Source organism: Pseudorca crassidens, chromosome 11 (assembly GCF_039906515.1).
Source record: "Pseudorca crassidens isolate mPseCra1 chromosome 11, mPseCra1.hap1, whole genome shotgun sequence".
NCBI classification, from domain to species: Eukaryota; Metazoa; Chordata; class Mammalia; order Artiodactyla; family Delphinidae; genus Pseudorca; species Pseudorca crassidens.
This window is the reverse complement of record NC_090306.1, coordinates 53,127,430-53,145,483: the sequence shown is the minus strand read 5'-3', so window position 1 is coordinate 53,145,483 and position 18,054 is coordinate 53,127,430. Positions and strand designations below refer to the sequence as shown.

The 18,054-nt window shown below is 33.7% G+C and overlaps 1 protein-coding gene across 3 annotated transcripts in view; it reads right to left on the bottom strand.

Annotated features, from left to right (window-relative positions):
* The window catches only part of MON2 (MON2 homolog, regulator of endosome-to-Golgi trafficking), a 120,899-nt gene that overhangs the window by 14,968 nt on the left and 87,877 nt on the right, over positions 1-18,054 (bottom strand). For 2 of the 3 annotated variants that reach the window (XM_067697202.1, XM_067697205.1), the window contains exons 27-34: positions 17,874-18,017; positions 17,242-17,259; positions 16,825-16,953; positions 13,579-13,769; positions 7,372-7,432; positions 6,123-6,246; positions 2,759-2,966; positions 209-291 (exon numbers count right to left, since the gene is read on the bottom strand). In XM_067697202.1, coding sequence (XP_067553303.1) covers positions 209-291; positions 2,759-2,966; positions 6,123-6,246; positions 7,372-7,432; positions 13,579-13,769; positions 16,825-16,953; positions 17,242-17,259; positions 17,874-18,017 — 958 coding nt within the window. The remainder of the gene's footprint in view (positions 1-208; positions 292-2,758; positions 2,967-6,122; positions 6,247-7,371; positions 7,433-13,578; positions 13,770-16,824; positions 16,954-17,241; positions 17,260-17,873; positions 18,018-18,054) is intronic. The other variant, XM_067697204.1, reaches the window with a different exon arrangement.

The window sequence follows — 18,054 nt, the reverse complement described above, 5'->3', positions numbered from 1 at the left end:
TGCTTAAAATAAAGAAAACATTACAAAGTAATTTTACTTAATTGATATCCTAATGGACTTGCTGCTTTGTTGTCATAAGGTCTGGAGAAAAATGTCTTATAGCTGTTATGCTCCTAAAACTCAGTTAACTTAATAGTAGTATAAAAATACAACACAAATAGAACATAAATGTTATAAATTTAGAATAACTGAGTTTCCAAGCACTTACCATTCTCAGGCTGAGTTTTCTTAAGTGAATCAATGAGAGTACTGACTGCTTTTAAGACAAATATGATTTCTGTTACTTGTTGCCTAAAAAAAAGATGGGAAATTATTTCCATCAAGATTTCAAGATATGCCATGTGTGTTTTGTACTAAGTTATACAAATAGACATACTCTGGAAAACATTAAACACAAAACAATGCAAAGTTAATATTAGTTTTAAATTCTTATAAAAGAAAATCATTTCATTAACATGTACTTCAGTGTGCAATTAAGATTTATAGTTATTCTAAGTTATCAACATTAAAATGGGGGAGGCAATCTACTCATGCAAATCTAAATTTATTAGTAAGGTATTTCATAGAACTACTTCAAATTAAAACACTGTACAAGATGTGCTTTTAAAACTCCTACAGCAGTTTTTCTTTATTTTTTTTTTAACTTATTAGTACTAAAAGAGATTTGCCAAAGCTTAAAGGGAAATAAAGATCACTATTACCCCCTTCACATATTTTATCATGCTGTGAAAAGTATCTTTAAAATCACAATAGTACTTATTTAACTTTCTAAAACAACAAATAAGAAATATGCTCAAAATCAACCCCAAGGTGACACTGTTTGGAGACATTAGCAATGAAGAATAAACTTGGAGTAAAGGACCAACAAGAGTAGTTTGATTTCTTTCTTTATCCTTGCAGAAATATATCTCTTCTGCTCTATAGTCCTCCCCCACACCCTACTCCTGGTATGAATCTGTGTTATCACTCAACAGATAAGATTTTCCTAATACTATGACAGGGTACTATTTCAAGCCTCCCTTTGTAAGTATACAAATATTTTATTGTGTTGCAGTGTAGCTTTTTAGAAAATAATGCAATAATACTGCATCAAACACAGGATGATACAATATAACAACTATAAATAAGACTCAATTTAAAGCAATAAACACTTAAAACACAAAAAATGAAGGAAAGCTGCTTTCTGAAATCGAATAATATCTTATACTCCAATAAAAATATTCCAATCAAGGCAACTCCATTACTGCTTTTCCAAGTATGCTTCAGAGGTCAATTTTAATAAATCAATTTTCAATCATGACAATAACCAAATTATTAACATGTCTTTGGAATGTTTTTGTATAAAATCCACTAGGAGGTATAATTTATGTTCTAGAAATTCAAAATACAGTGGATGCTAGAAGTAGAAATACAAATGGCAAATAAGCATTGGTAATTAAAAAAAGAAAAGAAAAATTTTAAAAAAAGCGGATATTTCTTCATTCATCAAATTTTTAAAAAGAAAAAATAAGTGATAAAGTGGCAAATAATTTTAAACTGCTAAAAATTGAGGGAAAAGACAGTCATATACTCCTGGGAGAAAATAAACTGATAGAAGTCTCTAACAGGCAATTTTTAATATATATCAAAACCTTTTAAAATGTCTGTTTCTTTTGACAGGTCAATCCCAACTCTGGAGATTTATTGTAAGTAAATAAGAATGTAAACAAAGACTTAGGGTTACTGATTTACTGCCTTATGAGATGGGACCTGGAATGATTTTCCTAACTCTTTCCTGACTTTGATAACTTTGTCTTCCAATATTATTTTCTGTTTGCTTCTTTGATAACTTTGTCTTCCAATATTATTTTCTGTTTGCTTCATTTGCTTTGCCTTAACCTCTAACTTACACATTAAAAAATAGATTGGAGGGGCTTCCCTGGTGGCACGGTGGTTGAGAGTCCACCTGCCGATGCAGGGGACACGGGTTCGTGCCCCGGTCCGGAAAGATCCCACATGCCGCGCAGCGGCTGGGCCCGAGAGCCATGGCCGCTGAGCCTACGCATCTGGAGCCTGTGCTCCGCAACGGGAGAGGCCACAACAGTGAGAGGCCCGCGTACCGCAAAAAAAAAAATGGATTGGCAACATAACTGCAATTTATGATTGTATTTTTTGATGAATTCTGATATATACCCCAACTTTGATTAGCCTTGGCTTAGCAGAAAGACCTAGATCCCCTTCAACTGGCATGGCATGACTACATGAGAAGCAAATCAGTTTAGGTACAAGGGCTTAATTAAGCAAATTAGATGAAAAGAAGATCTAAGATATGGCTAGATGACTTACAGAGAAACCTAGAAATAACTGTAAAACAAATTAGGAAGTTCATAAAGTATGATTTATCTATTATTTTCTCTCTAGAGAGATTCACGATCATGTGTTCATACAGATCCACAAGTCCTTACCCAGAAATCCTTGAGAAGATATATTTTAGAATTCAATTTTTTTCGAATTAAAATAAGTAATTTGGTATATATACCATATGTTACTTAACCTCCATAAGCAGTATGAAAAAGCACCCCATAATAAAACACAGTAATATATCTGCAGCAAAACTTATGAATATTTACACTGTATGGGATAAATAAAATTATAAACAGCCTCAGGTTAAGTTCAGATCACTTATGAAAACACTTGATTTCCAGAGCTTTTTAAAAGTATTAATAACTATGACAGTGTATTTCCTTCTTTAATTAAAAAAATACATATATACATATACCTTGGAAGAGGGCATTTACCACTTAATCTTTCATCCTCTATATAACGATGTAGTACATCTTGAGACCTCTTTAGAAGCACTGAGAGTGCCATCCGTGAGATGTAGCCTTCTTGAGGTGTTGTGACTTTATTGCTGAAGGAAAACTGGAGCAGTGTTTCAAAACACATTTTAGAAAATTCTTCTCTCAAACGAATATCAATCTCTGCTTCTGTAGAATTAACAATGTTTGATGGTTAATACAAGGTTAAATAAATACACCTTAATGACACGATTCTTAGCAAACTAGGAATAGAAGGAAATTCCTTAACTGATAAAGAGCATCTATGAAAAACTTATACCATACACACACACACACACACACACACACACACACACACACACACAGAAACAGTTTTCCTCCTTGCAAGGTTAAAAAACAAGGCAAGACTATCCACTCTCATCACTTCAACATTTGTCTTGTCTTGGTCTTTTTATACACTTCTACAGCACTAGAGTACCTCTCAACAATCTTCTACATGGTCAAACTTGGAATAATCCGTTTGTCTGTCTGTTTCTTTTTTTCTCTTGGCAATATCTTCCCTGGACCCTGACCTCTGCTCCAGTCTGGACTAGTTGCTCTCTGGACATACTGTCCAGTTATATCCTGGAACTAGTCTTTGGCCTCACCCTGCGAGTTGTTTTTTTCCTCTCTTGTGTTATATCTTACTTTCTAGACCTCATGCTTTCCCTTTTTTTGATTTACTCCTTTGTTTTCACAAGGCATACTCTGTAGTACCTGAGGAAGTGAATGGGAAGTAAAAATTTTGAGACCTTACATTTCTGAAAGTGTCATTTTACTGTGGTACTCAAAGTGTGGTTCCTAGCAGCATCAGCACCACCAGAGAACTTGTTAGAAATGCAAATTCTCATGCCTCACCCCAGACCTACTGAATCAGAAACTCTGGGGTTACAGTCCAGCAATGACTTCACTCCAGGTGAGGATAATGCACACTGACATTTGAGAATTACCATTCTACACTCCTCACTTGGCCAACAGTGGGCCTAGGTATAAAACGCCATGTTAAAAATCTTTTCCATTTATGACTATGAAACCATAGCCTCAATGTCTCTGAGCATCCAGTGTTGCTGAGAATTGTAATGTCCTTTTGATACAACTCTTTTGTGTTTGAACTTTTTTCTTTTCTTTTTGAAATCTTTTAGCATCTTCTCTTTATTTCTATTATTCTGGTATTTCATGATGACATGTCTTATTGTGAGTCTTTTTTCTTTCACTATTCTGGGTACTGAGAGACCACTTTTAATCTGCAGAATTGTATCTTCAGTTTGTTTCTTTGATAATTTCCTCTCCTAGCTTTTCTCTATTCTCTCTTTCTGGAAGACCTATTGTCAGATGTTAGATCCCTCGGATCCATTTTATTTCTTTCTTCTCATACTGTCCACTTGTTTGTCTTTGCTCTACTTCTGGGTTATATTTTCTTAATGTTTTCTTCCAACCCTCCATTGAACATATTTCAGCTATCATATTTTTAGCTTCTTTGAGCTCTTTCGTGTTCTGATTGTTCCATTTTAATATCATTCTTCTTGTTTCATGAATGTAAAATCTTTTATCTCCTTAAGCATCCTAATTATATATTTTTTTAAATAAATGTTTTCTATGGCTCTGCATTTTATCTCTTTCCTACCAGTTTCTTTCACCCTCTCTTCATTTGTTTTGGTCTTTCTCTTTTGTGTTGGAAGATTTCCTCAAACGCCTGTGAGCTGTGGCTGTCAAATCATACTTAAGAGCAGGGGACCAAAAATAATCACTGGAACCTCTGTGTTTATAGCTTGGTCTTGTTTATTAGCAGGAAAGACTCTGTATGTATATTTTTAAAGAAAAGTCCAAGTTAAAGCTGAGAAATTTGTGTCCAATGGTCAAGTCACTGGAAGAACATACATGTACCTTCTTTATCTTGGTACATTTAATATTATAAATGGCAAGAGGTATCATCAGAAAACTGCTAGAAAAGTATACATGGTAACTTGGTAATCCTTATTTAGCTTAGAATATTTACATATAATTATAAACATGGTTCTTAAAATGTATTTTATAAAAAATTTATCTATAATTTTTAAATATTCTTAATAAAAAGCTGACTAAATTAAGATAAATGGACTTCAAAATTTTTTCTCTGAGGTGCTAATGTTTTCAAACCTGTATTTTACCAGATTAATTTTAAAAACTGTCTGGGCTAGGAAAAAGAACCAGTTTGTGAAGTAAGCAGTATCTAGTGGTCAAACTGTACATAGAAATGCTCTTTAAAGTGTTTACCACAGTTTAGTAGAATTTAGTCACAGCTCCAGTAAATTCTGGGGACAAAGGATATGAATGGCACAAATTTAGAACTTTTTAATTATCTCACCAAAAAAATCACATTATGGTGCCACGATTACATTTAACACTTGAGCATAGGTTTAAAAAAAAGAAATAATAGCAAAAACCAACTTACATCTCATCTCCCAATATGGTACATCAAAAGAAGCATGTGGTTCTTTTTAAGGATGAACTTTGGTCTCCAGGCTTAAGACTGTGGGCAATTATTTTCAACCTTTCTAAACCCATTTCCCCTCTGTAATACAGTAGAACCTATCCTCACAGAAATGTTGTGAGTGATGAGATTAATATTCTAGCATAACCCTGCACATTGTGGTCATTCACTAAATCTTAGTTCTAACAAATGTTAAGGATTTTTTTTTTTTAATGAACTAGCTCTGCAATTATAGTCCTGAGAGGTTGGTATTAATATCTTTATTTTACAGATGACCAAACTGACACTTAGGGGGCTTCCCTGGTGGCGCAGTGGTTGAGAGTCCTCCTGCAGATGCAGGGGACACGGATTCGTGTCCCGGTCTGGGAAGATCCCACATGCCGCGGAGCGGCTGGTCACGAGAGCCATGGCTGCTGGGCCAGCGCGTCTGGAGCCTGTGCTCCGCAACAGGAGAGGCCACAGCAGTGAGAGGCCCGCATACCGCAAAAAAAAAAAAAAAAAAAAAAAAAAAACAAAAACCACACTTAACCAACTACTAAGTGGCAGAATACACATTCATTACCTCCCAATAATCCATGACTTCACAAAACTGGTGATTTATGTCAGCCTGCAATGATTTAGGTGGATTCCATAAGTGCTTTGCAATTTAATTCATCACAGAATATTTACCACGTTTTCCCCTCATAAAGCTTAATATTCTATATCACATTCTTAACCATTCTCCTATTTACATTTACCACAATTGTAGGAGTAAACATTTCTAGTAGAAGTCAGCTTCTTCAAAAGTGCTTCAATACTTATTAACATTAAAAAAAATAAATATTGAAATAACATACCTGTAAATGAAGATGACTGAGAATGTATTGATCCCTTATTAAGCATAGTCATTATCTGACCAACAAATTCCTTAGGAATAAAATTGGCATAAGGTAGTATCTCAGTGCTGATAAGCTGAACTACCTAAAACAAAAGATGCAAATTCAAAGGTATTTTTTTTTCTTGAAAGAGACTAACTCAAATGATAATTTCTAGAGTAAAATTTAAATTTTATTTTAAAAGAAAATCAGTTAAAGAATCTTTCTTAATAGAAGTATACAACCATTTTAATGTTAATATGCAGGATAATAAGTCTGTTTCCCTCATCTGTCTTAGTAAATAACTTTATTACGAAATAGTCAATACTATAAACTGTTTACTATACAAAAACTTCAATAAATTTTGATCTGCAACATGATAAATGCAAAGAGAGCTCTGGAGAAAAAAATCAGCATATGAAATGTATCCATGTTAGAATAAAGTATCTAAAACAGGGTTAAGAACATGATTTAAATCTCCTTTTAGAACCATAAAAATGCGCCATTAAGAAGTTATATTCATTTTTGTTAAATAGTTTATTTCTAACATACAATGTGTGATTTTGCCTTTTGAAGAGAAAGAAGAAAAGTTTGAGGAGAGTTTTCAAGAGTTAACATAGCAATGGGACAAAAGGCAATATTTTGCATCTATATATCGATAGGATGCCTATGCTTTCTATGTAATTTATTTGATTTGCTTTATTTAAAAGTTCCCTTATCCCACTTAAAGGGAAAAAATAACCCCCCCGAACAAAAAAAATCCATAACCAAAAACTACTTCTTTAAATTCCAGTTATAATCAGCAAAATATATTCTTTAAAAAAACATTCATTATTTACTTCTACATCTGGTTAAAAATAAAAAATCTGAGCAACTTATTGATTAATTTAAATACAAATATCTGATTTGTCAAACTATAAAGTATGCTCTCAAATACATGCTCACTGACTGATGGATTTATTTTACTAAACCAACTGTTTTTTAAAATTATTAAATGGACACAGCTAAGTATCTGGACAACACGCACACAGCACAAAGCTAACAAATATAAGAAATTAATTTTTTAAATGTCAGTGCTTTAAAAATTAAACTTTAACCTTTGTGTTTTAATGCTTTTAGGTTCAAGCTCAACCTATCACTTTACTTTTTTTAGCAATTTTACAGTTTCAACATTTCTACTATTTGGTTTTCATAAATGGTCACAGGAAAATCTTTTAAATAGCTTCCTCACCTCAACATCAATACTTTCATTTCTTTGAAATTCTTGAATAGAGAGGTTATCTGGAGGTATGCTAAAAGAAAAATAAATAAAAGACTTGATTTTTAAAGGTAAAATATCTCCTTAAAATACAAACAGAAAATAAACAGAATTCAAGTATCAAAAAAATATATTTTCTCACCCAAGTTAGAACATTATCAGTTATTTAAAAGAACAGTATTTTTAATTAATTAGTATAAATGACTAAGCTAATTACAAACATGAAATTCTAGCTACAAAAATAATTAGTACAATCTTGAACTAAATAAAACCTGTAGAACAAAACTTCTTTTAATACTATGAATGAAAAACGAAGAAAAGTAAAGATACTATCATCTGGAGTTACAGCAAAAATTACCACTGTGACAAAAACTGAATTCACTTATATTGCCAGTAATTTCAGAGAAAGTTAAAAGAGCCTTGGTCAAGATGCTGAATTATTCATTCAGCAACAGCCCACTGCGCATTAATTTGTAATAAATACAATATACTAAATATCTTTACAGTAAAAGAGAACATCTGGAAAGAAGTGGACTGATTCAGACTTTCTAAAACAGAACAGTGTTCCAACAAGATCAGAATAAATCAACAGTTCCGAGGGAACCAAAGCTAATTCTAGACCCTGTGGCTCTGAATAAGAATGAGCAGTATAGTTCTATTAAACTTATGAAACAATGAAATATTAAGCACTTAAAAACAGCTGAGAATAGGATGGTAATGATTATAACAATAATAATGACAGCAAAAATTAGAAAGCCAGCCACTGTATTATGAGTTTTATTTACATTATCTCCTATGTTCCACAGTAACCACATGTATTATCATGTAATTGACAGAAGAGGAAACTGAAGGTTCGAATGGCTTAGTAATATGACCAAGAACACATCGTAAATAAATGACAAGGCCACAATTTGGACCTAGATTTATATGATATTTGAGCCTAAGTTCTTTTCTTTTATAAAAGTTATAAATGTAAAAACAGTATTATCATATTTAGATTTAGAGGTACAGTATAGAGTTTTGTATCTAGAGCTATTTTTGCTCTATTTGGTATTATTTGGTTTATCTAACCAAAGGTATTAAAATACACACACACACAAAGACAAATACCAACTGGCTAACTATTGTACTAATAAAAAAAAAGCTTATCAGGAACATACAGTATTAATATTATTGGGATCACATATCAGAAACACTGAACCTTATTTCTTTTTTGAGACTTCCAATTTTTTAAATAGATTTCACTTATTTATTTGTTCATTTTTGGCTGCACTGGGTCTTTGTTGCTGCACGCGGGCTTTCTCTAGTTGTGGCGGGGGTGGGGCTCCTCTTCATTGCAGTGCGAGGGCTTCTCATTTCAGTGGCTTCTCTTGTTGTGGAGCACAGGCTCTAGGTGCACGAGCTTCAGTAGTTGTGGCTCACGGGCTCTAGAACGCAGGCTCAGTAGCTGTGGCGCACAGGCTTAGTTGCTCCGCGGCCTGTGGAATCTTCCTGGACCAGGGCTCAAACCCGTGTCCTCTGCATTGGCAGGCAGATTCTTAACCACTGAGCCACCAGGGAAGCCCCTGAACTGTAGTTTTAAAATATCTTATAATGAGGGAAGAGAGTAGCATACAAAGCTGAAAGGTTAACTCCTCCTAATCCTAGTGATCAATAAAATCAAGAATTTATTCAATTGTGCACAGGTTGAATCTTCTGATCTCAGAACTCACACTAATGTTTATTTATTTTAATTTATAGTTAGTATCCTTTCTAGATACTGTGAGCATATCAAAAAACATTGGTCGAGCTTTTAAAAACACAGATGATTAACAGAATTTACCTATCAATTATAAAGGGAGATAGTCAATACTGCAGGTACAAATGGGCCATATAAGATCCGTATAGTCTCTAAGCTTGAGGAGTACAGTAGTTAGTAATTAAAAAAAGTTTTTTTCATGAATCTTTATTTGAAAGAAAAGAGGCTTCAAACTGATAAAGTATTATGTGTATTTTTCATCAGTTCTCTCTGAATGGTACATTAAAATTATTTTTTGAGATATAATTCATACACCATAAAATTCACCCTTTTAAATTGCACAATTCAGCTTTTTAGTATGTTCACAAAGTTGTGCAATGGTCACCTCTTTTACTTCTAGAACATTTTCATCACCTCCAAAGAAACTCTGTATCCATTAGTAGTCACTCCCCATTCTACCCTCCTCCCAACTCTGATAACCATTAATCTATTTTCTGTCTCTACTGATTTGCCTATTCTGGACATATCACATAAATGAGACCATATAATATATGGCCTTTTGTGTCTGGGTTCTTTCACTTAGCATAATAATTTCAAGATTCATCTATGTTGTAACATGCATCAGTACTTCATTCCTTTTTATGGCTGAATATTCCACTGTATGGATGTACATATCACATTTAATTTATCCATTCATCAGTTGAACATGTGGATTGTTTTCATTTTTTGGCTGTTATAATGCTGCTACAAACATTAGTGTACAAGTTTTTGTGTGAACACGTTTCATTTCAATTCTTTTGGGTAGTACTTAGTGATTTTTAACTGAAGGTCAACAGACTATTAATTGTATCAATTCCCACTAGCCCACGTGTCTTCTAGAGGACAAGTACCATGTTTTGGTACTCAAAGGGTGGCTGAATGAATTCCTAACAGACTTTAAGTGTCCACCAGGTTACAGTCCTTATGTTGCTCATTTTTAATTGTTTTTCTTTCACTCATTTAAACAATTCATTCACTTATGATAGTCCTCAGTGATGTCCAAAGCCTCTTGTTTCTTCTAGTTGATTTTGGTTTTATTTGTTTTCTTTGTTACTGTACTGTTGCTGTTACTGTATGAAAGCAGCTTGCAGACCATAAACAGTTGGGAAACATCACAGAGAAAGGTATGGTTATTCACACAGTCTTTGAGTATCAGTAATTAGGTTAAAAAACTTATAAATGTTCCAATATAAAAGATACTCAAATATTCATATTATCTAAAAACCTAAGTCATGCTATTCCAAACACTCTTCCTACTGTTCAAATACTACTACTGATAGATTTCAATTATAGAACATTGTGTATATGTGCCATAAAATAAAATTTAAAATCTAACAGTTTGTGATTTTCCAAAGTAATCAATTATTTGGAAAACAAAAACAAAGGCAAAATCTTCTCATGAAACTGTGAAAGTGTGCATGGTTTTTAAGTTCTCTTAGTGAGCACTGCATTTTTATCATCAACTAACTAATAAAAGCTTTCACTTTGAGCCTTAAGGTATTTTTGGACTATGAAATAAAAACTAAATTGGCTTTATCAATGTAAACTATTCAATTAAAAACACTGATTAAAACATTAAGTCAAAATACATAAAATAATTGTGGACTTTTACAAGTAGTCAAATCAGTTAATTTAGTCTTACAATTAAGGACAATGATGCCAACTGAGAGGAAATGACCAGTTCAAGGTGAACAGAAAGTAGGCGGCAGAGTCAAGAGTAGGCCACAGGTCTCCTGACTCTCAATACAGGGTATCTTTCTATTACTTCATGTAGTAGAAGGCTTAAATGTGTAACTAGAATAACCACAACTTAGAACACTGATTCTGTGTTACTTAGTACCAGAATTTAGTACCTTTATTTTTTTTCTAGCCATTTAAAAAAACCCCAAATTTAGGGGTAAATTTCCTAGTCCCAGTTATTTAAAGTTTTGGTCGTTAAGTTTTTAGTTTAAAATATAGCTGTTTCACGGTAAAGGATATGGATAATGTCAGTTTCTCTTAAGTGAAAGAAATAATGATTATGAGGATAATAGTAGGAGCAAGCATTTTAATAGAAGCACTTACATTCCAGGAACTATTCTAAGCATTCATTTAAATGATTTAATCCTCACAATAACCCTATGAGTTAGGTAGCATTACTATTCCTATTTAGCAGATGAGGAAAATGAGTCACTGAAACATAAATAACTTGTACAAAATATCACAGTTACAAAGTTGTACAGTTGGGATTTGAATCCAGGTAATCTGGCTCCTGAGTCAATGCTCTTATCCTCTATGTTAACTGTTTCTTAAACTGTGTGATTTTTCAACATACTCAATATACTCAAACCTTTAATGTAAGTAGGGCCTCCAACAGGCAAAATACTGTAATGAAATTATACTACAACTGCATAAATACAAAAATTACATAAAATGTTAATTACCTATTATTAGGCCTTTGTTTCTCTACCTACTTTCCTGTACACAAAGAAAGTACTTAAGAAACTGAATTTAATAAAATAAGAACAAAGCTTGGAAAATGAAGAATGTTCAATAAGAAACTTGAGAATAAGAAAGACGGTGGAAAGACTCAGTCATAGGAAAAGAAATTCTTAAAGAAGTTTTACTCATTTCAAAAAAACTGATCTAAGCTCATTCAACTTATTAATAGGGCAACATGCATATACAGACAGATAATTGAGAAAGAAAAAGAAAAGTTTAAATTTCTAAATCTGTTTGCTTCATACAAATTAACGTAGTGACATAGGCAACAGGGTCCACAAAGGAACTCAAATACCCAGGGTTATTTTAAAAATGAAAACAGAATTTGCTTAGATATGCTTTGTGAGTCACTATCATTTTCCTGCATATATTCAATACAAAGAATATGCTTGCATTGGTATTAATAAGATTTCTAGAGTTGAGAAATATATAAGAAAGCAAAACAAAGTCTGACCAGTTATGGAAACAAAAATTACGATCACATGTCATTACTTCCAATTCTGAAATATCAGATAAACCTCTACAGAGAAAAATGTAAGTTAACCTTCTGCACTCTACAACTTTTCTTTACTTAATAACTAAACCACATTAGAAAGATAGAAACTCTTCAGTTAAATCATTCTGTGTAGACTCATCTGATCATTATCAATATGCCAATGTAGGTTTTTCTTCAAGTATATGAAATTTATAATTTAAATGGTTTCAAACTAACAATTTTTAATGATTAAATAGCAGTGCATGACACATTCATCCTTCTATAGTTTTAAAGAATGATTAATGGGGCTTCCCCGGTGGCGCAGTGGTTCAGAGTCTGCCTGCCGATGCAGGGGACACAGGTTCGTGCCCCGGTCCGGGAAGATCCCACATGCTGCAGAGCAGCTGGGCCCGTGAGCCATGGCCGCTGAGCCTGTGTGTCCGGAGCCTGTGCTCCGCAACGGGAGAGGCCACAACAGTGACAGGCCCGCATACCGCGCAAAAAAAAAAAAAAAAAAAAAAAAAAGATTAATGGATAAAAAAAAATAGAAAAACTTTTGTTGTCATAGAATTTCACCACTATAGCACAAAGGAAAATTAGATTGTAGGAGTACTGAAGACTACCTACCTATCACAGCTATTACTGGTTAAGTCCATCTTTAGTAAAATGGCACATTTGAGATTAGTGCTGCCAAACGGAATTTCCTGTGATGATGGGAATGTTCAATGATCTGCAGTACCCACTAGAGCAACCACTAGCCACACATGGCAATGTTGAAACGTGGCTAGTGAGAATGAAGAACTGAGTTATTAATGTGACTTAGTTAATTAAAAATTTAAGTTAATTGTAGCTAGTGACTGCTGTATTAGATAGTACAGCTCTAGAGAGACTGCAGCAGACTCCTCATTCAAAAAATTCCGTATTCTAATTACCCTATTCTCATTCAGTGAGGGGTCAAAATAGCATCCTTAAGACACACCCTCAGTTGGAATGTATACAGTGAAAATTACATTCTTCTTTGCAAAACTTAAACATCTTAAAGAGCTGTTCGTTATTACCAATGATCTTATTTATTCTTAAAAAAACTCATTTTCGGAAGTTGTTTTTCTCTTGTAATGCTAAATGGGCATCAGATTTTTAAAATGGACCTTCTTAACTTCATCGAGTTAAAACCATGGCTCCTTAATTATGATGCATTCATGTGACCTCATATATAGACCCCTGTCTTACAACCAAAACACTGTAAACAGCAAAAATCTCCACTGCTCACAGATAATGTACCCAGTGGATAAATGCCTAATCCACTTCTTCTTTGTATACAATCTAGCAATCTTAAGAGTCAATTACTTTGTTAATGAATAATGAGAAATACTGTTTTTAGAGCAATTACAGGTATAATGTGTACTTCTTGAAAGACTGTCTTAACTGTAAAAATGAATAAGCTGACCTTTTAGTAAAGAGAAAGTCTTCAAAAGTGTTGGCTAGTTCTGGCCACATACTGTCAAATTTTCCAGAAGAAGCATGCTGCCGGGCAACAGGTAGCCCAATAGAAAGAACTTTGAGGAGAGAAGATACTGCTAGTTTCCATGTGCTTTCGGAAGGGCAGGAATACTTCAAACTGAGAGGAACCCTAAGAGTCTGTGAAAATAAAGACAGTTTAAGATAAGTACTAATTAAAACAAACACACACAGCTTTAATTACTTAAAAAAAACTATAGCTGAGAGCAAAAAATAATAACATAGGTATTTTCATTTTAAATAGGATGTTATTTTCTAGAAAGACCAATTCTCAGACATGGTCCTCAAATCATACTGCCTAGAAAGATACACTTTTTTTTTTTGGCCACTTCCCGAGGCATATGGGATCTTAGCTCCCCGAACAGGGATAGAACCCGCACCCTCAGCACTGAAAGCGCAGAGTCCTAACCACTGGACTACCAGGGAATTCCCTAGAAAGATATACTTTTAAGTCCTATGTCCATTTTATAAACAATGACCCTGAATAAGGATTGAATAATAACCTTTTTGAACCTCGGTTTCGCATCATAAAAAATAGAGATGTTTTCTGAAAAGTTAAGAGTAAGAAACTTACAATTTTGCAGCTTCTCCAACTTGACGTTATAAAATTAGAGCATTCTGCCATAGTTCTCCTGGCAGAAAATAATTTGACTGATGGGGTTTCTCCCATCCAAGAGAGATCAATACTGCTTATATTTTTTCACTAATGGTTAGGTAAACATGGCCTAGAGTATCATTACTTTGAAGTCTTATACTTTAGAATTCTTTGAATTTTATACTCTACACTAACATTTTAATGTATTTTTTTCCTTTTCCAAATATTTGAGAAAAGTTGATAATTCAAGAACTTGGTTTATTTTATCATTAACCCTTGAGAACACAGCACAGCATCTGAACTATGTCTAGTGACTAAAATATTGAGACTTACTTTTTAATTGGTCAACTTCTGAGACAGGTTGCTGTTCATCATTAAAGAACTAATTCAGTGGTTCAGAATGAATTTCTCTGGTCATAGTACTATCCAACAACTAGAAGACTAGACTGACGAAACTATCACAGTGAGTTACCCCAGAGCACCATCAATAAATAGTTTCAGCATACCGTTTGATAATGTGCATTAGACTGAAAATTCAGCTTTTATATAAAAATTCTAGTCTGAGAAAGATAAAGAGTAGATGAGATACGTTTTCATATTTTAATGTTATGGAGTGAACATAAAACCTGATTTCATCATCCTCCACACAAATGATTACTGAATACTCACACAGTGAACATGTGAACCATTACATATTAGCATGAAATGGGCCTCCACTAACAGATAATTAGCCTACCCAGAATCTATTTATCTCTTTCCCCTCCCCACATCCAGTTGGAAATTAGGGTAAAGAGATGATTAGTTTATTAAGCCAATCAATCTACTCCATTTCTCTGGCCATAATCACTGATTCAAGACTGGGCATGGGACTAAAGCCGATTCACTTGATTTTAGTAACTTAAGAAGAAGAATCTGATAAACACACACCTGCTACTGACATATAATCCCTTTATTAGCCTACAACTATGAGAAGAAACATAGTTAGGATGCAGTCAACCCCCTGGAAAGCAGAACAGGGAAAAAAATTTTGGTTTTTGGTGATAGTACTGAACCACTGGATCAACCAATCCTAAAGCCCTCCATCTCTGAATTTTCCAACTAAGCCTGTCCCTTTATTGTTAAAGCTAGTCAGAGCCTGAATTTGTGTCATACGCAAACAAAAGAATACTAAATTATACACCGGCCACTCTGAATTAACATGTTATAACTCAAGATTAGATAAATGAAAAGTATGGTTTACTACTAGATTAATATTTTACCAATGTCAAGGGAATATTAAGCACAGCAAATATATTTGATTTATACATTTATTTTTTAAAATATTTAAGCAACTAATACAGAGATTGGCACATAGTATATACTCAGTAAATGTATACGGAACTGGAAAATTCAGTTCTTGCTGTCACGAGGTTCACAATTTCTGAGGAAGGAAGAGCCTTGTCCAATTAACCACAATGCAATGTAGTAAGTGGCATCAATGAAGTGTTCTGGAGTACAGAAAACTGATTATTTAATTCCTTAAAAAATACAAACTGATTCATGTCGCTCCTCCATGTTCAAACCTTCAATGGTTAAAGAATAAAATCTGATGCCTTATGATGGCTTGTAATACCCATAGCCACTTTTTCAGACTTATTCCAGGCCCTGCCACCTCCCTAAGTGGGATTTCTCAACACTGCTTTAAAAATATACCATGATCTTTTATATTGCTTAATTGATCTACATCTCCTTCTCCCTTTTTGCTGGTACTCCTTCTTCAAATGTTACTTCTGTTAATCCTTGCCAAGATCCCCTAGGCAGTTATTTCCTTGTCTATTGAGGGAAGGGGGAACCTAACTTTTTATTCAACACTGACTACTTGGCAAGTATCATTAAATGCCATATCTCAATTGAATCTCTTAATGGTTAAGACATGAAATTTGTACTGGTATTACCCTTCTTTTACAGATGAGAAACACTCTCAGGCTCATCTGCCCCAAAATCATAGAGCATCCTGTCCTAAGAAACAGGATGCTTATTGTCTTATGTGGCAAAATTTAAGAATAATAAAAAATCTAATGCACTCTTACTTTAAAATATTTTTCATTAAAAAAACCTTCTCGTTTTAAAAAAACGGCTTCCTGGGCTTCCCTGGTGGTGCAGTGGTTGAGAATCCGCCTGCCAATGCAGGAGACACGGGTTCGAGCCCTGGTCTGGGAGGATCCCACATGCCGCGGAGCAACTGGGCCTGTGAGCCACAACTACTGAGCCTGCGTGTCTGGAGCCTGTGCTCCACAACAAGAGAGGCCACGATAGTGAGAGGCCCGTGCACTGCGATGAAGAGTGGCCCCTGCTCGCCACAACTAGAGAAAGCCCTCACACAGAAAGGAAGACCCAACACAGCCAAAAATAAATAAATTAATTAAAAAAAAAAAAACGGCTTCCTAAATAATATCCATGAATGTTGGAGAAGAGTAACTATAAATAATACCAAATTATATTTTTCATTTATCTCAATATATGATAATATATTATTACCTAAAGAGAAATTTCAATAATACTGACATTATTAAATGAAAGTATGGAAATTAAAAAAAATACCTTAATAATATTCTGGAGTACTTTCTCATTCACCACTGCTTTGTGACAGGCTGTTTTTTGGTATAAATCCACAACTACTTCTAAAGACCTTTCAGCAAATGGTACATAATTCAAGGCTACCCATTCCGCCTAGAAAGTAATATTTTCACAGAGTTAAAATAAAAATGAGATTAAATGAAATCATATTGTTTTCAAAGCGAAAGCTTCTTTGTCTTAAAGTTTAGGCCTTGGTTTTAGGCCAGATTATATTATGTGCAAAGTTTTCAAAGAGATATGTACTTCATGAAAGAATAATTTTCAGCCAGACAAAAATTAAAACTATCAGAAAAAGCACATAGAGCATTCTATCAAAAACTGGGAAAGATGTACTTTATTTGTTGCCAATAGGTTAGGACAATTTTAGGAAATTTAACTCACCGGTGCAAATAGTTGGATCTATTGTGATTCCATTGTGTTGCAAGACAAATAGAATGAGAAAAGTTAATACACATTAAAACTACGTTTCGGACCATGTAAAATTATAATTTTTATGTTGAGTGAACAAAATCAGCATGTGCATGCATTCAGAAATTTACTTTTCCCCTAAGCCAAAACAAAGTTAAAATTTGCCAACTATGGCTATAAAAATCTTTTATGTAAAATCCAACTAAATTTCACACCAGTAGTAGACTTATTTAGTACACACAGATTTCTTCATTTTGTATTGCAGATATCTATTTTAGATAAGATTAGGCTTAGGGATTTAGAAGCCATTTTAGAGTGGGATGAGGACACAAAGAAAGGAACTTCGAAGAAAGAGTAACATGCAAGGCCAAACTTTCTGGAGAACCACTTGGGAAAAGAAAGTAATAAACAAACAAACACACAAAAGGAACACAGAAAAGGTCTTCCAAATAGTGTTTCTTTTCAGCTTAAACTGTTAACATACATATGAAAGTTTATTTGTGAATGAAAATTTTCTGGGATAATCAAAGTCCATCTTAAGTGGAACTGACTATATTTATAAGCCATGAAATCTTACAGAGTAAATATAATTTATAGCAAATTACCTGATTATATTTTGCATTTGCAATGTGTTTTGTTTCTAGCTGTCCATACTGTGGAGGTTTACAGGAAAATTCTACAAATGCCAATAACTGGTCAAATATAGCTGGATACATTATCTGCATGTTTTCCGGTCCTATACAGATGGCCTATAAAAACAATATATGAATAGTAGAATGCATAATC